The sequence below is a fragment of the Varroa destructor genome, unplaced genomic scaffold (assembly GCF_002443255.2).
Source record: "Varroa destructor unplaced genomic scaffold, Vdes_3.0 BEIS01000003.1, whole genome shotgun sequence".
Taxonomy (NCBI): Eukaryota; Metazoa; Arthropoda; class Arachnida; order Mesostigmata; family Varroidae; genus Varroa; species Varroa destructor.
The window spans coordinates 45,402,990-45,430,483 of record NW_019211456.1 but is presented as its reverse complement, the minus strand read 5'-3'; the positions used below and the strand labels follow the sequence as shown (position 1 = coordinate 45,430,483).

General features: G+C 41.8%; 1 protein-coding gene across 5 annotated transcripts; it reads left to right on the top strand.

Annotated features, from left to right (window-relative positions):
- LOC111246384 (insulin-degrading enzyme-like) lies at window positions 1–27,468 on the top strand. Of its 5 annotated transcripts, none has more exons than XM_022795879.2 (6): window positions 12–4,124; window positions 6,177–6,449; window positions 10,143–10,329; window positions 15,995–16,398; window positions 24,931–25,046; window positions 25,534–27,468. In XM_022795879.2, exons 1-4 carry the CDS (start codon window positions 1,814–1,816, stop codon window positions 16,269–16,271), a joined length of 3,048 nt encoding a protein of 1,015 aa, XP_022651614.1. In that variant the 5' UTR covers window positions 12–1,813; the 3' UTR covers window positions 16,272–16,398; window positions 24,931–25,046; window positions 25,534–27,468. The 5 variants fall into 5 exon arrangements, with proteins under 5 accessions (XP_022651616.1, XP_022651614.1, XP_022651613.1 ...); XM_022795878.2 differs by having other exon boundaries at window positions 24,931–25,772; window positions 25,946–27,468; XM_022795880.2 differs by having other exon boundaries at window positions 24,931–26,163; window positions 26,740–27,468.
- Window positions 27,469–27,494: the final 26 nt, after the last annotated feature.

Sequence of the window (27,494 nt, the reverse complement as noted above, 5' to 3'; positions counted from 1 at the left end):
GTATCATCGCGTTGGCGAAGCGTGACGTACCTCTTCTGCTGTGTTCAGCAGTTCAATCCAGCTCATTTCAGCTTAGCTGCGTTCAGTCGGCGGCTGTCGTTCGTGGGGAACACTTGCGACACCGCTTGACCTACAGGCCCCGAGCACGCGGAGCCTCCGCTGAAACCTCTGCCGTGAAACTAATACGGCACTACTGTGGACGTGACTGTGGCAGTCATCGACTGGCGATCCAGCTCTTACTACACCCAGACCCAATGAACACAGCAGCTAGGTCGTACGTACGATGCCGTGTCATCCAGCTTGAAATGCAGCTACAGCCCATATATCCTTTATTCCTATAACCGCCATAGTAATCTGTATTCCTAAGCTTATTTTATACGTATATATACGCTGTCTGCGAGAAAGCACCAAGTTTCCGGCACCTGCCTGTATTCTACTCCTCGTCAACCTCACGTCAGAGTCAAACGGGGTCTACAGGCACGCGCAGCTCGACCAATATACGAACGGAAAAGAAACCACGGATCAAAACAAAGAGTCCACGGGGGTGGCGCTGAGAGAGGGGAATAAGGGTGAAAGAACAACACCAAATCTGCAACGATTATTATTGCACCTAGGCATCAAAAAGTGCTTTGTGTGTTTAGCTCACAATTTGCTATCGTTATCGCCCAGAGGTCTGTGTATTCGGAGGCGAGGTGCAGAGTGACGCATGCATACACGAACCCCGCATTCACGAAAGAACTTGAGCGTGTGGCGACTTCAATTATTATCGCATAGTACACGATTAAATGCGGTCTGCTCGCTGTCAGGTCGTCTGTGGAACATGCGAAGGTGTGAACGTTACGGATAAAGGTTACGGCAAGAAGTGGTAAGTCAAACGCATTTGCTAATCCGTGCATTGCGACAATCGACAGTACTGTCACTCAGTGCTGTCTCTGCTCTCTGACTCGTACAGTGACTGGTAGACGGCGTCGACGACTACATCGACTTGCGTCTGCGGCGAAGCAGTGCGCTCTCCTCCCCTAAAGGGGCGTGTGTCAGCGTTGCTCCTCACTCCGACACACCACCACTAAGCACTCTCCGGAAAAGTTCATCCCGCGTCAAATAGCGCATCGACTATTTCCGAGTGATGCTCATATTGCCTTTAGCTGAGCCGTTTTCAACAACGTCTGTGGACTTCGAGATCGATAAACGTAAGACGAAAACCCCCCGTATAATAGCCTCAATAAAATACTTCGTACGTAGATTGCGCAGCCGGTGGGATGCTCAAATGCATGGTGTCGTTTCAACATTAACGACACCGTAACGTAACAGAGAGTGGAACTGCGCCGGACTGTCTGTGCCGTGATATATTATACTGAACCTACTGTGGGTCGAAGAGTTGACAAGTTGAATAGCGAACGTAGCAAAAAACGAACTATTTCAAGCATTATTACTGCTGCTGCTGCTGCTACCATTGGAGCGAGACTAGCTGCTCTACAAAAACAACATAGCGTTGTTGTCGTGACTTCTTTTTTACCACAAGTGCTTTCGCGACTTTGGTTCGAGCAGTAGTTGCGCAGCACCAAGCAACTAAGTGGCCGACCCGGGGTTTTGGTGTGGCAGGCATCCGCTCGTGGCCCGCATCCGTGGTTCTTGCAGCCGCAGCGGCTCTGCTAGAGTGATACGAACAACAACAGAATACTAATCTGTATCTGGCGGCAGACTAGTTAGTCCGCGCAGTAAACTGAACAAACCGTTCCTGCCGTGCTGGCGCACTAGTCGACTGCGGTGATCACTGTCACCGTCATTGATTTGACCACAAGATACAGCCAAGATGGACGAGAACAACACGAACAACAATAAAAGAACTGGTACCAGTGGACGATCTACGGTCGCGGGCCAACTGCCGGAGTGCGAGGCCGCCAGTAGGCTCGCGCACAAAGCGATGACTGCCACCGGAGGCCGAACCCTTCGCCCCTTTCACTGGCTGGCGCTAGCTGCAGCATGCGCTCTATTACCTATCATTGTCTACGCTGCACTGACTGTGCTTCAAAGCAACGACGTTGTCCTGACTATTCCCATCACCCGAAAATCAATCGCTGACCGAAGTGACTATATGGGATTGCATCTACGAAACGGAATGCGAGTACTTTTGGCATCAAAGCCTGATTCCCCAACTGGAGTGGCTATGGTTTGCGTCCTTGTAGGCTCAATGAGCGATCCCGAGGAAATTCAAGGATTAGCACACTTCACTGAACACATGTTGTTCATGGGCAGCAAGAAATACCCTATGGAGGGCGCCCTTAAGACGTTCGTGTACGCTCATGGAGGTTCATATAACGGCTTTACAAAGGATGACACGACATGCTATTACTTCACTGTTGAGGCTGATTATCTAGAGGGCGCAATGGATATTCTCAGTAATATGTTCAAAAGTCCACTTATACATCAGTCATCCTCAAACCGCGAAGTGCACGCTGTCGACACGGAATACAGACGAGAACTGAAGAGCGATCACTGGCGTAATCTTCAGTTAGACAAAGTGACTTCGGATCAATCGCACGATTACCACAAATTCAGCGTAGGCAACCAGCAGACCCTTCACAAAGGAGCCACGAGAATGAACTCGACCTTAGCTCATGAGGCGAGAAAATTCTTTGACAAATATTACTCTGCCGGTATCATGCACATAGGCATTCAGGGTAAGGAGTCATTGTCGCAGCTCAAGAAGATGGCCGTCTCAAAGTTCATCGATATTCCAGATAAGGGCGTTCCACCTGCAGCGTGGCACCAACATCCCTTCAAGCACAGCAATCGAATGATTATCAAACGAGTGTCCGATACGCCGGAGGCTCACAGTCTCAGTTTATCCTTCGCCCTGCACGACGTCAGCAAACAGCTCTATCCACTGAAATCGTTGCTCGAGCACAAGGATAAAGGCGGACTGCATCGTCTACTTATTAAGGAAGGCTGGATGCGAAGCAGTGGCTCATGGACGAAGTGCATTCGAGGCTTCTGTGTTTTCTACACATGGTTCGATCTGACTGATAAAGGCTTCAACCATTGGGAGGACGTTGTTAGCCATTTCTTTTCGTATATTGATTTTATTAGTTCAAATCCTCTGCCGGATTACTATTTACCTGAGTTGGAGCAGATTCTCAGAATTGATTATCGTTTCACCTCCTCGTTTTCTCTGATTACACAGGTACAATTAATCGAAAAGTACAACCTGTCCGATATCGCTTCGGCGCCTTACCTGCTAATCGACTATGAGCCTGAGTGGATGGGCGTCATACTCAAAAAGTTAACCCCAGATAATTTACGAATTCTTCTGACGTCGTCACGCTTCAACGGTACAACCGACAGGGTGGAACCACTCTATAACACTGCATTTTCGATCTCCGCTATCCCATCTGAGAATATTAGCTACTGGAAGAGAGCGAAGGACGGCCATGCTGACTTCCACTATCCAGAACAAAATCGCTGGATTCCAAGCAACTTCAGTATCCACAATCAAGACGTCAACTGGCACTCCACACCCACCTTATTGGTCGATGAAGATCATTTCCGACTTTGGTATTACCAAGACACAACATTTAATTCGCCGCGTTCCAAGGCTGAAGTCTATTTACGCACCAACGCCATACGTGAGGACAAAATTCGGACCGGGGTCGCTCTGATCGAAGACTGTTTCAAGCGAAGTATTGAGGAGGCCGCGTATGGACCCGCCGTTGGTGGTCTCGCGGCGTACTTCCAGAGTGACATAGGCGGCTTCCGGGTTACCGTGCAAGGATATAATGAACGTCTGCCAGAGTTGGCTCATCTCGTACTAAACAATTTCATGTCATTTAACCTCACCGAAGAGTGCTTTGCGCTGTCGAAAAAGTCTTGGCTGAAAAACCTCAAGGTATCAGAGCGCACAAGTTCCAGTGTACATAGCTTTATTCGAGGGCGTCTCATCTATCAAGGTCTAAGCAGAAGATGGCGCGAAAGGGAAACTGCTATGATTCACTGTACCTTAGAGGACGCTAAAAACCTTCTGAAGAAGATTCAGCAGAATCTTGCTGCCGAAGTTTATGTCTACGGGAATATTGTGAGCGCAGACGCTTATAGGGTCCTCAACTCGACAAAGGAACTAGTTATAGGTGAGTGCCGACCTACCCGCCGCATTAAAAGTTCATGTGTTGTCTCAGCAACAAATTGCTGGTGTCAGTAAAAACCAATGCTCTTGATGGATATACTGATATCGTGACGCCAGAGCTTAGGCCTACCATAGCCATGTTTCAAGTCTAGAATGCGGTTCGCGAACTTGATGAAAACAATAGTAAGAACAACGATTTTCTCAAAGGTAGCATCTCCTAGAAAATTAAAAGAAAATATCTCAGCCTCTTAAGCAGCCCTAATTCTGTATGAAAACTTTACATTCCAGTGCAACACGCACCAAGAGCAGTGAGGGAAGGGCAAGCGACAACAGGCCACAAATCGCGATTCTCAGTTAATATTATCACTATCATTATATTCCCGATAGATTTTTCATTTAACAAATAAATCATTGTGCCAGGGTATGTTTTGTGCTCAGCAGAAATAACGCAGCAAATCGAAGCAGGGCGTATAATATTAAACAAAAAAAATTCTGCCCAACGCAAAGCATCAACATGAGCTTCGCAGCGCATTTAAGTAACTACTTAAACAACTTCTTCATAAGACCTCAGATTGGATGAATCGCAGCACCTCGTGATATCTATCTACTGGTTTGTGCAGAATATCTTTAATATAGAATGCTTATTCGCCAATAACTAACCCACGATGGTGGTCGTAACAATATGTTATAGAACTTCCTCTTGGTTTCTTCAAGTTAACGTCAATTCGCATTTCATTATAACACAAAGCGCCTTTTTACGTATACGATCCCGGAAACTTGGTATATTAATAGACTGTTTAAAATTTAACTAGTTAAATTTAGCTCAGTCGGTGGAAAAGTATCTTCAGCAGGGCACGTATATTGAATAATTTTTATGCATTTTTTGACCAATACGCTTCACGAGAAAATATATGTCAAATCGTATCTCATTTATGTTATTAATGCCCCTATACGAGGCGGACTGTTGGCTAATTCTTCGTTACTATTCACAACAAATGTGAGCTCATCTTGCGGCCTGTGTAATCTAGTACACAGTATTTTGAATCCATTTTGAAGTTATATGAGGAGAATTACTGCAATGCTATCTATAACTTGCAATGCCCTCCCCAGTTAAGCAATAAGCAATTCAGATTTCAAAGCACACACACACCCTATACGAGTAAGGATAAGAAGGTCGTTTAGGCAGACTGTCGTTTAGGTAAGGTTTTAGGAGTAACAGCAAAAGATATTTTGTTTCATACTTTGTTGAGTTTATAGAATAACTTCATTATTCAAATGTGGAACTCAGCTGTAAGCGAAATTTTTACTCACACGCTACACGCTTCTGTACTGAACAGAGTAATCAGTTCGGGCATGACCGTGCATAACGATGTATGTAGAACTTTGATTGATGCTGATTTTGCATCGGTTTCTCGTCATTCACGCATCAGCGATGATTTCACATGCTATAAAAACTATACATTTGAAGATGCACATTACCATGCCCGGCCACCTGCTTCGTCTTATCCGAGCAGCACAACTATATGGATTAATCGAGGAACAATCCTGTGAAGACCTGATAAATTCTATCCGTTCTGATTGCTTGTCAGTCAGTAACTGTTCTTCAAGGGGGACAGATGTATACAATATTCCTAGCATCAAAATTCGCTAAGGAGTTGTTTTAATCCACTAATAGCGACTGCCTCTTGTTCTTGCGTATCTTTCATAATCAGTAAATAAAGCCGAAAACAAAAGCTGCTGACCTAACTATAATCAGGTCGCCGATACGGTTAAAATAATGACACAGTGGATGCGTGCACGTATCAACCAACTCTATATATATTATTGTCGCTATTTGACGATCACACGAGGCAATAGGGGCTGGGGCAAAAAAAATGTTCTCTCGATGATATCGTTATTATAACGCGGCTAAGACAACAATAATGAATCCGTTAATTAGCATTAATTGGAGATAATTAACGTGTCTGTTGATGATGTATACACATTCTGTTTTGTTTGTCGAATATAAAATTATCTATCTAATGTATCCACGTGATGATCTATTTTCTACCATCAGAAAGTCAAACCCGACTTGATGATATTAAGACCCTCGGCGAACACTCGCTCGAACGAGGAGTGCTGTACCGTTTCCAAGAACACTTCGAGGAGCAAACGCTCAATTCTGTATACATTTACTACGAGATGGGCCGCCGGGAAAGGACTCGCGATCTCGTGCTCACGGAGCTTTTCGTGCACGCGATTGCAGCAGAGACCTCGAATGTACTTCGGACCGCACAGCAGCTGGGTTACTCCGTTGGCGTACAACACGAACGTAGGAGCAAAACGCATGGTAAGAAGGCAAGATAACAGTCAATGCTAACTGTTTCTGTTACTTATTGTGATTAGAAATGAAAGGACATCCATTTGAAGGATTGGTGTAACGGTGTGCTTTATGTGAGCAGATTTAATGTTGGGAAGTCCATTTTGACACGTGGTATCGCTAAGTATACGCATTTGTGTGCGTAGGGTAGTGCGTATACTGAATCCAATTCCCCTTTGAGGAATGATGAAGAGGCTCGCATTGCACGCAAAGCAGCTAAATGGAATTAGATCAAGCTAAACGCGTGTGCAAGTTAGATATAAGTTCAAGGTAAACTGTACAGTGAATTATTTTTCTACAGTCAGCACAGGCCGGTCAGGGGGCCGAATTCTCATGTTTGTATCGTCCGAGTCTCTATGAGACGCTTTTTACGTAATGATGATCTCTAATTAGGCGTTCGCATGACAAACGAGCAGCATGACATTAAAATGTGTTATTATTTTATTATATTAAAAAAGGTATTATTGAAAAAGTCATTTTATTCTAAGCAAGCGCTATCTGTATTCGCTGCAACTTAAGTTGCTCAATTATTCTTAAGCATACGGAGGATCTGTTCTGCGTCTCAACGCTGACTATAACTATTGGCATAACTATAGTCCACTTGGAGACCGTAGACTGGGTTTAGGTTTATAGTAGGCCGCCATCTTTTATGTACAACAACGTAAAAAGAAAGCCAAGCATTGTGGAAATAACTAATTCGATTTCGATTGCTTAGACAAATATGTTTCAACCTATGATGCCAAATGTCGCCTGAACGGATCTTCCTGTATAAAACGCTTCGTGCCACAAGACAGCCTTGCACCATTAGGAGGAACTTTTCAAATTAGCAAGCGACATAGATTATCATACGCTATCGATATTCAGGAGATATAAAATCTACTGATAGTATTCGAGGTACCGGAGTATTCGAGTCGCATTGTTTGAGCCTTTATTGGGCGCGCGTCCTTTGAACAATGGACACACATTTGACCTAGGCATTTTCTTGTGTGGCATTTATTCATACTTTTAGGGGCCGTTCACTTTAATAAACGTATTATCTTACGGGCTAAGGAAAAGTTTTGTCAATCTCATATATTTTGGAGTCAAACATGCGGCGGGCAAATGACAGACCCAATAACTTTGATAGTAGATTGTAGATGTGAACGAAGTCCTGTCAAGACAAGCCAAATGAGAACGCATTGTTCACATTGGCCAGGGGCATCAATAATTCAGTCAGTCAGTTGAGGCTAGAGTATAGCAACACTATAGGTGCTGTACATTGTTCGTATTGCGAACAAAGGGGGACCCGCATCCTACTTCGCCATGAAACAAGTTATATAATATGTACCAAACGTAACATTTATTGATTTGCTATGGAGCTAACTTTGTTGCAAAAGCTAAAATCTCTTTGAGCCAGTACCTTGCCCGTGCAATAATTGTAGCGGTTTTCGAATACGCCTATGAGGAAAATAGGCGGAATGAGAGGTATATGCTGGCTCTGTGGCAACAAGTGCAATATAAGGACAATCGTAGTCTTGTATGACTAAATTATTTTTTTGCCGCATCGCCTTCGAACGGATCGTTCTGGTAGCTGGGTTGTAGTCCTCATCGATGTTATCCGCCTCACTTCACTCCGTTATACAGTTACATTGTATCGAGTGCCAGTGTTACACCGCTGATATACAACCACAGCGGCTAAATTTTCAGGCCCCGTCCTTGTAATGCTATCGATAGCCAGGAAAAGATGATACTTTTCTCGTCCCTATATCAGTGTTAGTGCTAGGCCTGGCTGATCGAGGCCTATAAGGCTAAAAGAAGTTTTGCTTTTTATCAGCTTTTCTGCAAATATGGACCGGACCGCTACCCTATGGTGTTGCGTCTTGTTTTTTTTTTCTGACACTCAATTAACGAGCGTCTCACACAGAAGAACAAGTGCCTTGATGCAGAACGATTTATGAAAGTATATATTTTTATCAAACTGGGAGGAGACCATGATAGATAGTTACATTAGTGTGAGCCGCTCGTCTGAATAAATATATTGCTCTCACTATCAAGATGCCTCGTATTCTCTTGGTAAATACACATTTGTTTTATTATAGCGTCTTAGAACGACAAGCAAACGAAGTAAAACCGATCGCTAAATATGCGCGTGTTTTTGCGTGATTGGCGGCCGCTAAAAGCGAAAGTAATAGCCGTACTACTTTCTTGTTGTGTTTCTTGGTGGGACAATTTATGAATGGCGACCTATCTGCATTTGTCCGTTAGGACGTGTCATGGACACGACGAATTGGCCGAGCTACACGGCCGCCAATGTGGGTATTGCATAGGCGGTTGTGAGTGACTGAATGAAGATGAATATACGTGACCCCTAATACTATTCCAAGTTTACATATCCACCCCCGTGTTTTCTGCCTATTCATCCCATACTAATTACCAGATCCTGGCGTCTACTAATTATAAAGAACGATGCTATATGCGCATAAAGACAACGATATCATTATTGCAATCGCAAATACAGTAACGTCTTCTAATACTGGTCATTGTCATAGTAATATCTATTAAAAAGCTATAGAATCATAATGGGCAAGATGACTGACTGACTCATGGTAGATGGACGAGAAGGGGTTTTGAGCAAAAGTAATGTTTAGGAACAATTAGAAAAAATCCTATAACTAACTGTTTAATACTTCAGCTAATATATCAAAACGACTATTGTGATGATATAGATTTATAAGTTGGTAAAAGTGTCTAGGCGAGTTTGTGTTTGTTTGCATCTATTCTGAGCGGGAGGATGGTCCTCAAAGGGAACGTTGGTAAGATGCTCGATACAAATCCCATGAGACGACGTATAGTGGAGAACTTTGCTACACAGTAGTAACAGCAGTCGGGTAGCTATTTAGATGCGCTAATGTCGAAGGTATAGAACAAGCAGCCACCTTCTGCAATGCTAACTACCGTTGTATAAGTCACCAGTGCGGAAACAGCACATAAATACATAGACTTACAACGTTGAGGCGACGAAGTAATACGTTATCAGCTGCAGTAGCAGCATCAGTAGTAGTATCATAACTACTCGTCACGCCGGCGCCGATATACGAGAACAAACGGTGATACGTAGAAGCTCTGCACATGCGGCAGCAGCGACTACGATCGTGTTGATCTTAATGCCGACGGCGACGAGGCTGATAAAAATGTTGTTGTCACTGATGATAATGATGATACAGATGGGTCTGTTGTCACGCGGCCGTCGTTTTCCTTGATGATGTCGGCTGACGGCGGCTGGTCCTGTCGCCAGCGCCGCTGCAGCTGCCACGAAATTGGTCAAGCCACGCGTCCCCTTCTACAGGCACAGAACTATAACCGATGTCGACCAGATGTCCCCCGTAATGAACCAAGAGAGGACGATGATGGTGATGGTTTTTGGCACAACAGCAACAACAAGTATTCCCGATGCCCCTCGATCCTCTGTACATCGACCGCAGTTCTAAAAGATGTACGATTTAAAGGCGCTTATCAAACGGCAGCTGCAGTTGTTGCTAATGTCGATGATAACAACTGCATGCGCTACCAATGTGGCCTCGTCTTTTTCTCGAAAAACAAAAACATTTTTCCAAATCTCGTTTTCGTCATTTGCTAATGGTTCATCGTCGCTATCACTAATTCGTTTGTTTTCATATCGTTCAGGTGTTACGGTATTCGTCGAATCGGCGTACAATACCTCTCTGATTGAAACTCGCATTCGAGATTTCATGACAACCCATGTCAGTACGTTCCTAAAGAACATGACAGAGGAGACATTCAGACAACATCTCACTGCGTTAATCACCAAAAAGCGGACAAAGCCGAAGAGCGTCTACGAGTCAGGAGATAGGTAAGTTGCAGGTTTACTCGTTTTCCTCGTCCAGGAACCCTAAATGAAAATAATTTCCTCACCATTGCGTGTCAACTCAGCCAATATAGGCTGATAAAGTAGGTGAATTCAGGCTAGATCAGATAAAGCTACAAGTTCGACATATACATTACAAAGTATTTGCATGCCAATGCTATTATTTTCATTAGTTGTTATGTAGATGTTTGTATTTCAAACATTCGTGCAATATCAAGACATACGCGATCAGGAACATTAGAGACGATAACAAAATCTATCCGCTATAATAAAAAGAAGCGAGAGGTAAGGTTTACTCACTAGCAGATAGTCAAGTTGAACGCTCATTAACGATGGCTTGCCGCCAAAAATGACGACTAATAATATTCCATTAACGCGTATTGGTCAGTTGCGCATCGCAAAATGACGTCTTGATTTTACTGTCGATGGATGTAATATATATATATATATATATATATATATATATATATATATATATAGTATACATTGAGCTCTAGCTAACTATACACTCGAAGAACGAAGTTTCCCTACGCTAACCTGCATATATGGGCAATAGGGTAATGAAGTTTTGCCAGTTCGCTGTCTATACAGTCACATTGAATCATTTCGGCCATATTCCAATGCAAAAAATGCCGTAACAAACCTCAACACTTACAAATTGACAGAGATGAAATTAGCGGGACCTCCTTTCTTCCTATGGTTGTAGAGCTTTGAGTAGTTAGGACGCTAGGACAAAGAAGTTATTTAGGCATTAAATAGCGTTCATTGTCAGCTATAAACGGCGTGCGTATGTCTCAGTGTCTGTCTGTTTTTCACGCCTCTAGCCGCCTGCCTGTATGTGGTTATGTTACAATACATTTTTTGTGTGACACCTCCCAGTTATTGTAGTGATGAATTTCATACGGTGTATAAACAATGACGCGACTGTCTATTGGTTGGTATAGTACGACAATGTAAACCGAAAACACCGTTGAGCCGACATACACATGCACGCGCGAGCATACGCAAATTTATAGTGAGCTTTGCGACGACTGGACCGAACCGAACAACCGCAGTCATTTCGTAGATATTACATAAATAGCGGCACTCAGATACATACGCTCGAGCGCAGGTAGACACATTCACATATCGACGAAACAATACGAATATAACAAACAGGCACAAAGCATATAAAAAAGCTTCAGAGGATTGACTCGAGATAGTGGTTCGATTAGCGTGATTGTGATGATCATGATGCTAGCAACAAGGTGCTGCAACGAGCGGGCAAGCATTGCATGGGGACAGCGGGCGAACGCGTACGAAGATGTATATATATATATATGTGTGTATATATATATATAGGAAACGAATGGAAAATTCCTTTTTATGCCAATACAGTACCGTATACTTATGTACAGTAAGTGCGCGTCAGTGTGTAGACAACGAGCAGGAAATGCCGAAGTAGCCGATCGAAACAGTTACTTAAACACGTCCGACATTCTAAGATGGCGGCGTCAGCGATATCAACAATCGCGTCGATGTAATGGCCATTGTCGGAATACACGAAGCAAGTACTCGTAACGTGCAATTAGCAGAGACAGGAAACTTGTGTATGCTATTATGGATATTATTGGTGGAAAAAGTTCTCGCTGGCATTGAACAAAAAGCGAAATCAATAAGTAGTGACCGTGTTTTAACGACTCTATAGCTTGTTTTTCTTCGCCATTTTCCAGAGAAATCATAAGAAAAAGGGCAAACTCGCAACTGAAAAAAATATTTGAAGGCTGTAGCCTCCATTAATCTTGCGCTAGACAATCTAAGCAACAGAAAACTAGTAAGATGGCCAACAACAAAAATGGCGGTACTTAACTAAATGATGAAAGCAAAAAATTGAGCAACAGTGATAAAAATAAACGCTGCAATCTCGCGCTTGTAGATTTGAACAGGACACAACAAAGAAAGGCCCCAAGAAGGGTCTTCAAGTTATTACTTAAACAGAAACTTCAGATCTAACGAACGTTTATAAAAATGCATATTAACTCAAACAATGAGACACTACCACTTACGAACAGCCCGCCATTTTCATGAATCAATCTACATCTGCATTGCGCAGTCACAATATGTTCATCCATGTGTTTACATTCGTAACAAAATCTCTTTCTTATTCATTCGATCTGGGTTTGAAAGCAAATCCTATGAAACCCTTAAAGGTAAATTACTATTATCCGTTTGAGTAATTAAATTGCTTTTAATAGACTTGAAGTTTTACAGGGAAGGTTTTTTAGCTTCGGATAAACTCAAGTTTTACCTGCTTACGCCATTTTATTATCTGGTTGAAGTAGTTTTAAACATTAAGCCAAAATGTCTATATTATTTCATTTAACATTTCGGTTCGATAGAGTGAATTATAATCTAGTATAAAATATAAGTGTCTGTACTGGAGATGTATTTCTTCGACGAATTCTAGGCTTGCACTGGACAAACGAGTTTTTCGTTGCCATGGTCGTTACCTCTGGTGGGAGATCTTCATAGCATCTATGTACGAATCGCTAAACAATAACTGATTGATTCTTTATGATGTTACATCAAATTTTGTGTTGATAGATTAGCGTGTTACTTAAACGTTATTGATCGATAGAATTAAGAAACTTGAAAGACATTGTTTTGAAACAAAAGGGAAGAAACGCCTGGTATTGCAAACGTGTACGCTTGCATCGAAGGAAAATAATCTCACTCACCTATTTGCATTATGCAATACACGAACATAGACGATTTGATAAAAACCAAACAATTCTAGCGGATTAGGTGAATACAGGGGGTGTCAGCTAACGCTACTGTCGTATTGACGCTTGTCTACTCCGGTGGTCTGGTACCTTTTCAGTCTCAAAAGCATCGTACAATACAATTACGGCAAATGTAACTCGCTTCGAAGAACTCGGATCTGTATGTGTTTAATGACTTGTCGTATTCCTACATGGCCATTTTTAAAGATGGGCAATTTTTTCTGCTATGCTCATTTTCGTACATATTCGAAGCTGCTGTTTTAGCGAATAACAGGGGATGTAAGCAGTAAAAACAAGAAATCCACGAAGAGACTATTGTGTGTATACTTCGAAGCAAATGACAATCGAAATGCCAAGGTCGAAGTGTCGGCGAACTTGAAATCGGGCCAACGTCGTAACGTTCGCAGTTTCTCAGAGGAGACATTTGCGACGTCCTACATAGCACGTGAATGACGACCTTTAGCACAAGTCAATGTTTATTCTTCGTACATATTACAGTTCTTGACGCCTTCGAGAATTACAAATTACATATCGCTCGCTCTTCTGCATATCTTTCATATGTTTGTTAGTTTTATATTGGTTTCTTTAAGAGAAATTTAGGAGAGACAAGACATCTGTCTGCTGTATACTCATGGATGAACTGTGATGAATTATGCACAAGGTGATGTTTTTTTTCCTTTAACTGTTAAAAGTAAAGCAATTAACTTTATCTACTAACCTGCCCTGATGAAGATTTCCTACTTCATTTCTTACACTCATGTAAAACTAATTGGCAGCTATCGTTTTGCGGCTCGTAGCCGATTTCGTTCCCGCATTGAACGCAATCTTCTCAACGCTCTCCTAAACGCATGTAGGATAAATTTCTGCCTATTCCAATTGGAAGATGTGCCATTAAAACACAATCTTCAATTCAACATATTACTGCCTGCTTCTATAGGCCTGAAACTATCTGTTTAGGCATCTATTGAACCAAATTCGTTTGACACGTTTGCTTCATGATGTTCTCATAATTAGCCAGAATTTCATATGGTCTCGGCAAGCGCCTACCTATTTAAACTAAATATTGCATATTTAAATATTCCAACAAATGGGTGACGTCGCGGCGTTGAACGGTAGTGCTGTAAAATAATCTTATGAATATTGTGTTTGAATTATCTTCATCGTGACGCATATTGCAGATATTGAAGTTACATTGCGGTAGATAATGATTCGGCAGCTGATGAGAGAACTCCGAAATAAATGCTGCTTGTAGAGCAGAAAACAGTGTTTACAGACAGGCAGAATAGATTTTAAGGTTTAGTTAAACTACTTTAATATGCGTCAATATGAAAATTACGTGCGCTCGTCATTGATCCTTTCTGGCATTTGATACGAGTGAAGCCGCAAACGCCGAGAGCGCCGGCTTCAACAGGCCACTGAAATTCACGCTTAAGCGTCTGACATTTAAAATGAAAACATAATATCAACAAACTTATTCACTTGCGATACAAAGTATTTGGCTAATTCTTTCGGAAGTTCTACCTAATGAATTATATCAAAGATGCTTAGCAACATGCCTGTATGCCATATATATATGTATGTAGATCGTCGTTTCTGCATAAACATTCGCTTTCATAAAATGTTTTTATTACTTTCCGCTTTTGTTGACGAGGACTTACGTTTACTAGGACATACAAGGTATGCTGTAGAGCATGTGGCCTGTAACATTTCGTTGCTCCAGATATACATTGAAGATATAGCGTTACAGACATGACGATCGAATAAGACATATATCTCTATTCGAATAAAGTCGTCGGTGAAATGTCGATAGCAAAAGTAGAAAGTTAACTAAATTTGGGATGGGCGCATCAGCTCAAAGTTGGCCTCGGACTTAGCTATTTGAGTAGGCTGGACTTTTCTTGCAACACATAGAAACTTCTTATGTGCGATACAAGTTGCAGTTATCTCACAGTCGTTATGGTTACACTTTCTTAGACTGCGGCCTCTCTGCATATCAGCTGAATATTTAAAACAGCATGCCTGTTTCATTGAAATCATTAAATGATAACCGTGTTATCTTCATTAAATACTTAATGAAAGTCTTATCTCGTCGTTTTCGTAACTCGTATTGAACCTAACTTAGGCTGCATTGCTTTATCAAGGTGAATACTCGTATTTATTACTTAGCAGTTGATACCGCACAATACGAGCGCTGTTAAACATCAATGCAACAGGATTAATACTGTTTTATTCGAAAATCAGTGTAGTTTTTATGTAATTTGTATGACTTTCATTCCCGTCCGTACTTTTTTATCGATTCAACTGATGTTAACTCAATACCCTAACTATGCCTATAAGTGATCATTAGTCTGCCCATGCAGGTCTACAGTCTAAACGTGGGGCTGTATTATTGTACCTGAGCGTACAATCGGTAGCTGTTCTCTGCATTGAAAGATACTCTCTTCGGTACAATTCCAAACGATTGAGTTCATTCTGCTTGTGCAATAAAACTTTAGTTCGTATATTGCACAATAAATATCCCATTGTTAAAGTACAGTATACGTCTTACGAGGCGAAGACCTTTACGAAACTAAGTTATGTTGAAGTAACTCATTGTTTCAAGTTAAACAGCCCCACGGAAAATCCAAACGCTGCTAGCTAGCAATAGGATGATCCATAAATGTTACTACAGGCCCACGCAGATCTACAGGTGTGCGGATCGTTCAGTTGGGTTACATTGCTGCAAGCTAATAGAAATAGTTTACAGGGGCGCTAAGTTATATACGAGTAACCTTTATATCTTGGGTTGACTGAAATCCATGACATCTAACCGATATCACAATGAATTTTAAATTGCGATAGGAGGACAAAGTAATTCTGATAAGCTATTTCGATTCTTATCTTTACAGGTATACCAACGAGATCTTTGAGGGCAGCTTGCTATTCAATCGAACGGAGATGGAAGCCATTGCCGCGAGTGTTCTAACTAAAACAGACCTGATAACCATGCACCGGCGATATATCGCAAGCCCAAATAGAGCAAAGATGCTAATCACGCTCGTAGGCAGTGGACCGGAACATGAATCAGACGGAACTGTTGAGGCAGTGCACAGTAGCAGCGGCGAGCGAATAACGTACGCGAGCATTGATGAATACAAAAAGAGGTTATCGCTCATCGAGTTTTAAGGACAAGAACGAAAGAGTCGGTGGGGCACGGATGGAATGGAGCAAATGTAAAAATCTCTGCGGTTGCAACCCTGGCAGACGCGCAATGGCCGCCGTGCGCGCCGCGTTTGCGTATAGTGTGATACAGGTATGGACATGCACTAAGCTGAACTATAGTTTGAAAGCCCGAATTATTTGGTGAAACAGTCTTGAACTAATTATGTAGATAACGTTGAAACGCCATTCAAGAGCTACAACAGAGTAGTGCAGGATCAGAATAATCATTGCGGGTGTAAAAAATGTGTAAGAAAACGACCTTCGTTCAGATCGCTACTCGAATTAATGATCAGACACCTGTATGTGTACGTATGATAGGCACAGCTAATGTTGAGAACCGTATAGGGTAATACTTATAATTTATGAGTTCCATCGCTGTGGAAATATACGTGCGTTATGTCAAACTTGTATTTAATTTGCTTCGTTAGGCATAACAGGCAGCCGAATGCGTCTGACAATTGACGTATGGAGCCTTTGTACAGGTTTTTTACCAATCGCCTATTTCTAAGAATTTTTTATTATTTTCGAAGAAGAATTCTATTTTCTTTCTAAGAAGAACATTATCTGAAACTGACCACTTCTGATAACGACACGTCTTCTCCCTCACGTGCACGAACCTTCATCATTGCAAAACATAGTCATCCAGAAGGATTACCAATCTATTCGTCGTATTGGCCCGTCATGCAAATCAACGTATCCATAAATTTAAACGTACTTTCTCATGTCACCAATTCAACCAAAGTAGTACTCCAAGCTTTTACATATTCGGCACAAAAATAATCTATTTGCATCGGTCGTCTGTGTTTTTGACAGCCCCAATAAGAAATTTTATATGATGAACTACTGAACGAGAAAATGCTATTTCAAAATGTCGTCACTCATATGTGCCCTATGTGTAATTGCGAGACGCAACCGCTGGTCGCTATTTCTACTGCCACCCTGTGTGGGGCTTCTATCATTAATGCCTTCAAAACAAATTTTCTTCAGCAGTTGCAAACAAACCAGAACACAGAGATGAATTAGATTTGTTTAAATGCTGGGGCTATATGCTGCGTGCTACTTATTAGAAAGTAATCTTCTCCATTCAGACAGATTGTCTAGTACATATCATCCATATTTGGCTGATGCGCGATCATCAACCTAGCGCAAAACATTATCCCTATATTATATACCTGATAATCCCTACGGCCATGATCGAATATCGTGTTATTGCAGTTAACGTAATGTTGTTAAAATGTTATAGAACCGCTGTAAATATCTGTGGACGCTGTTATTGCCTGTACAGCCTTTCGTTGTGATGACTGGTGACAGCGATTGCTGCATGTTGTCAACTTTTACCATCATCGAGGCTATCATGGTTACCCTACCCCCACTCCATCCTCCTAAAGAAACCGCAGGAGCCTCCTTTGCCCCAACAGCAACTGCTGACTGGCCCGCTACCAATGCTGAAGCCTGTGGCCTCATTGTAGAACTGGTTTACGCTGTCCCCCCACCTATTTTGCTAACCAAAAAACAGCTGTAAGCAACTGTTGTTTATTCACCGCTTGTCAAGCTGATAACGTCCGCTATCGTTATCTTTTTGCTACTGCTCGTCGTATTGGTGGCGCTCAAGACGTGTGTTGTTGTCGTCCTGGTAAAAGCCTCAGGCGCGAAGTTCTTCATTGTATTTTCTGTACGGCCTTTTGGTTGCCTGCTAATGCGTGCCTGTCTCTGTGTGCGTTTCCGTGGCTGACTGACAACTTCAGAGGCCCCGGCAGTGGCGATGTTTGTTGCTACTTGACTTTTTATCAACGACAAACCAACAAATGTCGACCGGCAACTGTCGCTAACTGCTGACTATCAAGCGGCTACCAACTAACGCTGACTGCTCAACACTGTATTCTAGGGGTTTAGTGCTGGTCGGTGACTGGTTTCTTTTCAAAACAGCGACCCCAGCGTCAGCTAAATTGTTGCTATGCACTTTGTTATTGTTAACAAATAAAGAAGTTAAGCGATTCAGTTTTTTAATGAAAATAGCGCTAAAAACTATATAGATTAGGTACAGCCACCGAGAACAACCATCAGAAAGAAAAGTAAAAACTGGGCTGGAAAAGCACGCGCGAATTCTGTTTTAATACTTGATTTCTAGTGATTATGTTACAATTTTGTTGTTACGCTGATAAACAACAAGGGCCGCGATATCGTAACACCGCTTCTAATTAACGTCATTCGGTAGTTCATAGTTCGCATGGTTCTACTGCACGTTGAGCCACAAATATTGGCGCAACTATGAATTTTGAACAGCCTAGTTAACAGTGCAGTTACTGTGAGTATTACGAATTAGCGCAAAATGTCGGACATTTCTAGAAAGGCAGACTTTTTTGACCTCTCCTGACGAGCTATCTTCGTGAACCAGATACGTTTTCAAAAAATAGAGCATTAATACATGTCGTATTTTCCAAAACAAGGGAAAGCACTTGATAAGTAGTTGTTAACAGCATCATAACTGAGGTGCGGTAAACTTATTATGCACTGCACAAGAAAACGTTTGTAGAGTAAACTTTATAATTATAATTGATAGGAGGCTAGTTGCCACCTGCTTGTGCGCTTGTCCTTCCTATTATGTACACTCTTCCCTGTGAAAAAGAGTCTGCCATAGTTCAAAGTTAACAAATTCTCATATATATATATATATATATATATATTAATAAAACTGCGTCGCATCGTCGCAGAATTTACTGCGGTCCATCGCAACCGTTTACCATCAGATGAATCACTGAGGCAGTGCAATGATTATAAACCATAGGATTGCAAGTTTGCTATGTCGAAAGTAGAGGCTGCACTCATCTAACTGTAGCACTATAAAACTATCGAGACTATTGAACACTTTTATTCCACTTAGGAGCTTACTCTAATGTAGAAATGATCTACACAGACTCGCTGACATGATGCAGGTCAGTATCCTGTCAAGCCACTCCACGCCATCCGGGACCGCGTAGATTAATGTGATCAGGTAACCCTGGCGGACGAACGCCGCCTACAGCAAAGAGTGAATAGGAATCAGAGGATTACTGTACGAGAGCTGGATGTTATTCATATCAAGATATCGAATACAAACGATTGGGTAACAAGCAATAGCTCCATCTCCGTTAGACCTTGAGGGGATGGCATTAACAGAAGTAAGGTTTTGCTTTTTTGGGTAGGCACAGTTTATTTGATGACAGAATGTAACCTCGCTAGACGTTATGACTTGATTATGGTAGGCTGTTTGCTTATTCATCACGGGTTATCTAGCACACGAAGCGTGAACGGCATACGTAAACAATATAGCATTGTATGGCTTTCCTCTTACAGTGGCAGCAGCGAACAACACAATGGTACAATCCTATGTCTTGAAATATTAAGTCATGGATAAACGTGACACTTAACTTGACATTTATTGGTCTTGCGTTGACCTAGTGGAAATGGTGTCTGTTTTTTTCAAATAAATCAGACCGTGTGATAATTTTGTCTGCCGAATACCGTTTTGTGATATAAATCGTAATTAGGTTATCTGATAGAAACAAAAAGACGAATGAAACAGAAGAAATCATTATATACAGGCCTTATTGCAGGTAGGTCTCAATGGGCAAACATTTCCATACATAGACATTTTAACTGACCCGCAATTCACTTCACTACAGGCATTTCAAAAGGTCTTTTAACTCTAGCCCTGGGTAAGCCCCGAAATGGCAAATTTTTAGTGCAGAGTCTTTCTCTAGATACGTAGCCCCACTTCTGTAATGGATTCGATTGGGCTAAAAGATATTCGCTGCTATCTTATACCATGAGGCGTGTCAACAAGGAACCAATTACGATCCACTTGACCAAGAAATACATTTTGGCATTAAAAATACTTGTACTTTTTTTTTGATCGCGTGTTGACGTGCAACTTTGCAGTACGATAACTGAGATAAAATGCATGCCCCATTTCAGAAGACGCTTTGGTCAAAATTAACGCAATCTTTCTGGTTCACACTGGAGAAACATCGAGCCCTAAAATTACAATACTAGCTAACGTGCAGCCGTTGTAAGATAGCTGACGATGTTAACGAAGATAGCTTCGTTAGTTTTACTTTGAGCGCTGCTCGGGGTTGAGAAGCCAAAAATCCTGAGTTTATGGCAAGTACTGCCTATCGACATCAATAAAAATCTGCTACAACGACCAGATATAGTGATTAAAAATCGCTAACTACCTTTCTTGTTTACCTCATATATGTTTAGCTTATAAGATGCAAGTTTTATTAAGAGTCAATAACACAATCGTATTTCAGTGATTCGGCGCCGCAGAATGCATTTAGACAAGTTAGTTAATATAAATTACGAAAATTGAATTGGTTGATTATTTATCTATCGCGGCGTGCGTTTGTAGCGAAAAGCCGCTTTGGGCAAATATCGTCCGACAGCATTTTTAGTTATGCAGCGGATTTGGACATGAAAAATTTAGCTTAAACATTCTCGCATCTATACATATAAGCCCTTGATAGAGGCATCAGTGGTTCATCACTACGATCATAAGATGCACCTAGTAACGGTGGTTGTCAGTAATGCGTTGTTGTATCAAATACGACAGTATTTGATTTGATTTTAATTGCTACTGTCGGGAATTCTAGCTACGTAGTACATACAAGCACTGCTATATATATCACCACCTGGAAAACTATATATTTGTGTATATATAGTACGGCCAATCGCTGATTCGTTTGACGCTAGCTAACGTCCGCAACAGCACTTACGCAGTGAAGCGATGGCCAATAAACGCTTGATCTGAATGCTGTATGGATTTGCTAAAAGTCATGGCATTTCATGGGTAACAGTACGTTACCGAAGGGTCGAGGGTCGTCGTTACCCTCATACTGTAGTATAACAGTTTGCCTCAGTGCAGCTATAGCCGCCGCCGCCGCCGCTGCAACAATCGAATGGGAATACGAGGGGCAACGAACGAACCATACATCTTCCTCCCGCGGCTTCATATACATAAATGTATACGCCGTATGTGTATATAAGTGCCGCTTCGCGATATGCGATACCTGAGGCGGTTTGACAGGTCTGTCCTATGTAGCAACACTGTAAAAGAAAGCGACTAATCATACACCAGTGCCATTAGAGATATTAATAGTTAACTGTTATCTTTACAACTAGTTTGGTGAAAAATAACAGGCGGTCATGATCCCTAACGGGCTGCTGTGCCTAGTGATGATAACAAGCACTTAGGTAGTGATTAAAAATGAAACACAAAGATCGCACGTTTTATCGTATCACTGGTTTGGCAACTAAGAAAAAGTGAACCTGACTGAAGCCACGATCTCGAAACAAGCAAATAATGAAGGTCAACAAATATAAATTGATGAAAATAATATTTGGAAATGCCAGTCTTATTTTGTTTTGAAGAGGTGTCGGGCCTTGCATGGACAGGACGTTTTATAACGATGATCCTTTCGGCGAGGAATACGGTAACGGTTGTGGTGGTCACAAGGAAAGACGAAGTAGTATTTAGGTAGCAATGGAGTTGAACCCACTACGTGTAGACTAGTTATTTACCGCAGATAGATATGCGCTTCTAACTGTTCGAGATTAAGCTGTTCATACCATGTACCGCCGTCGGTATTGTGCTTGATGTTTATACTGTCTAAAGGAAAAAGTCCTAGAAGCGTGTCTTCGCGTCATGTGCTGTTGCTGCTGCTGCTGCTGCTGTAATCGCGTATCCGTTTCAGGCATCTTCGACGCGACGGCACGATTTCACCTCTAATGGACGGCTCTGCCGAACTACCTCCTTTTCACTCATCTCTTTAAATAAAAGTTTACGGACATTTGTGATGTCAATTGCATAGTCGTAATAGCGACTTTCATCGGGCAGCGTTTGTTGGGGAACCAACTTTCGGCGGTTGTATAATAGATGTATTCGTTTGTGGTTTTTTCGTTGGCTCGTCGACTGTTTGAACAACTGTTATGTCGATAGGTTGCTGGCGCCCCAGTCTCTTTTCGGCAGCGGCGGCGTCCGCGGCAGCGACGACGTAAATGTCGTCGTCGTCATGGCGATTTGTATTAGTTCCCCCGCCTCCCCGTCCACAGCCCCCTGTTCTTCTTTCTCGCATTTCTTCTCCTATGCGAAATCAGCAAACAACGGTAGGCCCACCCGCCTGTTCGCCGCCCGCGCGGGCGTCACCGTCAGCTATCGACCCTGTTGCGCTGCCACTTCCTGCCATTTTACCCATCCAAACCCACAACGATAACGACGACTCAACACCTATCACTAACTTTTGAACATTTTCTCCTTTCTATAATGGTGATAACGCCAGTGGTAAGATCAGCGACCACAACAATGATGACGACGACAAACGCAACGCCGCTGCCAGCGACGGAAGCGCTAACAACAATAGTTGTAAGTGCGAGGGTAGAGGGGAAAATATACTGGCACTTCGTAGCGCATGCTATTGAACAATAGTTACTGTTGCTACGACAAGTAGGTGGCAGTTTGGGGCAATGACGGCTACCGGGGCACTCCGGTCGACTAAGGAGGACCAAATATCTACAGGAAGAAATTAATATCTGATTCACAAGAAACATGGAGATACACTCCGTGTGGGACACAGCGCATTTATTGCGGTAGAAAACCTGATGGTTGACCCCTAGACATTCAATCTGATAAGCACTTGCCTTTCTCACCCACCAACCCATAGTTCTGTTAGAAGAAGACCCGAGGTACCGGAGTGAAACATAAAGGGGAAGCTGAGAATTGGTTCGTAGTGGTCTCGATGGAGCCCAGCCGTTTGGGCAAAATTTCACGTTCGGCTACCGTAAAATGGGCTCTGCTCTGGTTGTAAACGGTATTACTCAAATCCTTTTAAAAAGAAAACAGTCACTACGTAGGCAGGTACTAACGTGCTAACGTCTACGTATTATCGATCTGAGTGGGTATTGCCTGTGTACTAATGTGTGAGAGAATCGGCAGTATTGTCATTTCAATTGTACGATTCAATTGCTACTCAGATGTCGTTGCCACAAACATGCTGATAGGTTCAAGAGGAAAGTGAGCTCTACATAAGGCATTCGTCCACAGGCACGCGCAACTTCACGCACATATACAAACCCATTTAAGCTACAGATATTACGTAGTACATTTTTGTACTGCGAAAGTAGCGGTCGCGGCGGCGGTGGCGGCAGCATTAACAGACCCAGGTATCGTTTTTGAGCTATGGATAGTAATCATAATTGGGATGCTAATGGTCGTGATGAACATGATGTTTCGGATCGCAAAGAAGTAAAAGCACGGCGTGTAACGGTCTTCAAAATGAATGACAATGCCATGTGAGACAATGATGTGACGAGTCAACAACGATAGTTATCTCCCACCTGCAGCGGCCAAAACAACAGCGGCAGCAGCAACAAAAACTGCAAATGGATACAGACAGACGATGACACTGTGTTGTTATTGTTGTGGTTGTTGTCGCTACTGCTGCTGCTGCTGCTGCCACCTGGTGTTTGTCACAGAGTTGGCGCTCGGCTGTGACGCAGCAGACTAACCAAAGGTGAACTTGTGAGCGATTCGATGCGCGCACGCCGTGCGTAACTGGCAAACGAGCTTTACGAATGTAGCTATTGCATGAAACCAAATGCCAACTGGACACATATGTGAACACGCATGGCCAGCTGTCCAAACGGACACGGCCACATAGATAAATAATGGCAAGCACACACAGGCGCTTCGGCTGCTAATGCGATGATTGCTGTGCGGCTATCAGTATCCCTGCAACGAAAAGAGAGAGCAAGCCATAAACTGGAATAGGTAGAAGAAACAGGGTTCGAATGTTGAAAAATCTTGCACTTTGGTCTGTGAAACGTCACTGCTTGTCATCAAGGCCCTTGGTGACCGTTTCGATACTATCGCTGCTGAAGCGGACAGGTAAGGTACAACGAAATGAAATTAGCAGTGAAACGGGACCGATCGTACTGAAAGATTTAGGTTTTTCTTTTCAATCCGTTCCCCGCTTTGGATACTTCAAAGGCTATAATGAAGACAAAAGTGAAATGTTAATACATTATACATATATGCAAATAAACGTAAGGGTCGCGCATTTATTTGTTTTTATTATAGCATCGAGGAAACGCTATCTGCCTATTTAGACTTCTTCAAGCTTCAAACAAATCTGCAGTCTATAAATAGTAAAAAAAAAATGTTCAGAACTAACTGGTAATAGTTTTATTATATGACTGTATACCTTTAAAATCTAAAAGCTTACATGCAATTCTCGCAAGAGATAATATAAAGAGACGGCAGCCTTGATATTTCATACAACATAAGCGCTCTCCAACTAAAATGTTAAGGCTTGATTCTTGAAAGCGAGCAGTAAACATACTGGACTTTGCTATTCTTTTGATAGGTCATGTCGGGCAATTGTCGATGAAAAATAGAATAAAAATCTTTGGGAGAAAAGAGGACATTTTTAAAATGTGTTGTTATTTCTTTGGTATCAACGCTGCCGGTACGGAACAAAGAAGTAGGTCAGACATCCTCTGCAAGACCTTAGCTGATCGAAAAAAGGCAAGCCTAAATGAGAGATACGTAACCTATAAGCACCTGTATCATTCACTTTCCGTTTTTCAGGTCAGCTCATCGAATATAGCTGTGATGGTTTTAATGGAACTAGCAAGAATGAAGTACTCGGCAAGAGAGGGCGCCCAGGCTTACCTGCATGTATACATGAATCACATTAATCCAATGTTAGTCATACGATTGGGTCACACAAACTTCATCTATAAAGTCTCAGATAAAAGCCTCACCAATTGTTAGGTATTGTTGATCGACAAAACCTGCTATCTTCTCATAACCTTAACAGCAACATCATATTTAAATTGATTTTGTTGTAATAAAAGTTGACAAGAAAGACATACTGGCAACAAGTTTTTCAGTACAACTACGGATCAACTAATCAGCTGGAAGTGGATCGTGAATTTGTCGAATAAATTATTGTAGTTGACCTGTTCAGGTTGGATTAGATTAACTTTCCACTTCTGGAGATTATTCATTATATGTGGTAACTGCGTCAATGAACACAAATATACTTCGGCTAAAATTCTGAAACGTATCGGAAAAGGCTGTTGTGGCTTAGCTACCAGTTCTAGTATTCGACAAACGTTTAGCCTGTAATGTTTGGGTGAGTTTTTTCTCGTTTACAGCTCGTAACGCTTCTAGTATTCTTTTTTCTAGCCGGTCGATGGCAAGTTTGCTTGGATGGAAGAGGCAAGTCAGTCAGACGCCACATCTCGGAAGCGAATAAGCACCTATTTCTCTTTATATGTTGTCAAGTATACAGCTTTTACCCGCCTGCAATATATTATCCGGTCTAGGTGGGCGGCTGTTGACGCAAACAGATAAAAGAACATTCGTGATAACAGACAACATTGGCTATATAGCAACGCTACACAGGACCGGCCTTTATTGTAACGGTGATTATGATTATAATTACGTTGAAGATTAGGCAGAGAAGCTAGAACTTGTTCGATTACATTTTTTTTAATTTTCGTATTAATAATACATTGAAGTGAATTATACAAAAAAAATCTATAGATTGCTTGTTTGTTATTCTCGTTCAACTCGCCATGACAACACGCGTTGCCAGGCAAATTGCAACTCTATTCTAGAAGTTTGATCGATATCAGCATGTCGTCAAAGTAACCATCGATGGTAAGTGTTTCCTATAGAGGTGGTCGTAGGTAAAAGGAACGCATGGATTCGATAACCACGAACAACCTCGAATGACGAACGTTTGTGAAAAATAGATCGACTGAAGAGAAAAAGAGAGAGAGAAAGAGAGGAGATCGGCCATTTTGCATACGGGTAAGAATTACATCTATATCATTATTTCACCTACATTTGACATCTGAGTTTTGATGCCTACAATGATTTTTACTACTTATATATACGCAACCGACTTGAAAAATTATTGTTTAATCCTCATCAAGATAATCTATATCGCGACTGTTGTCGTTATACTATATGTTATAATATTATTAATGTAGATATGAGAATTAATTGCAGGTTCTGTATTTGATCAAGTAACATAGCATATAATAACAAGCTGCAGTATTTTGTACGTGGACTCTATCTGTCTGTTGTTGTGGACCATACTGTTACAGCCGCATGGTCTGTGTACCAATCATAAATTTATAATAGGTTAACCAATACGTTATAGATCGATGAAATAATCAGATAAGATACACCGCACATCTACGTGCAATGGCCACTGGTCCAGGAATCGCCATGTTATCAGTAGCTTTGGATAGTGATGGGGGTGTACGGTCAGTTTAGGTATTTTGCCATTCAGAGGAAGATAAAGGAACACTGGTGGTATTGAGACAATTCACTGTGACATATCACAAAGGCAGAAAGCGAAAATTTATAAATGTTTATTAGGTAAGGAAACCTCTTCGTAGAATGAAAACGGCTGAATGAACGAACGGGAAACGAAATGCTACCACTGGATTTGTGACGAACGTATTGAACGTAGCTTGGTGTACTAGAGCTCAAACGTCGCTTTTGATTGAAGCAGCAACGCACGCAATAGGAACAAGAAGCTACCTACAAACGAGGCGGAAGCTGGTCAAGAAAGCCACATTGCTATAAGAATGGCAGTTTTATGATTTTCCAGTTAGCTTTTTCTCTGTGTGCTGAAAATATTTTCACTTGAACAGACGCTCTAGGCCTAACGAATATGAAGTAGTACCACATCGCTAGTACACGGACCTTTTCTGTAAAACGACAACGACAGCTACACTTGTCTCCACATACGTAGGTTTCTTTGCATCATTATATATATATATATATATACAAAATCGTCTACACAAACTACACACCGGAGAAAAGCGCATATTCATGTAGAACATATTTTTTGGCACACTAGATTTGTATGACAATATGTAATTAGTCGTATGATTCTAAGTATCCAACCATGCAACAAAAACGTATAACATCTGCCTTCTTTTAACCCTGCTGTCAAAATGTGGACCACTGAATACATTGTTAAATATGAATTGAAGCGGTAATGTTGTGTAATTATGCATATTAAAAAGAACAGGGTTAAAACTGTGGGTGCAATAGGTGCGAAGTTAGGATGGAAATAAATAAATGATTTGAGAATGGTGACTTACGTTTGTTGTTATTTCAAGGTT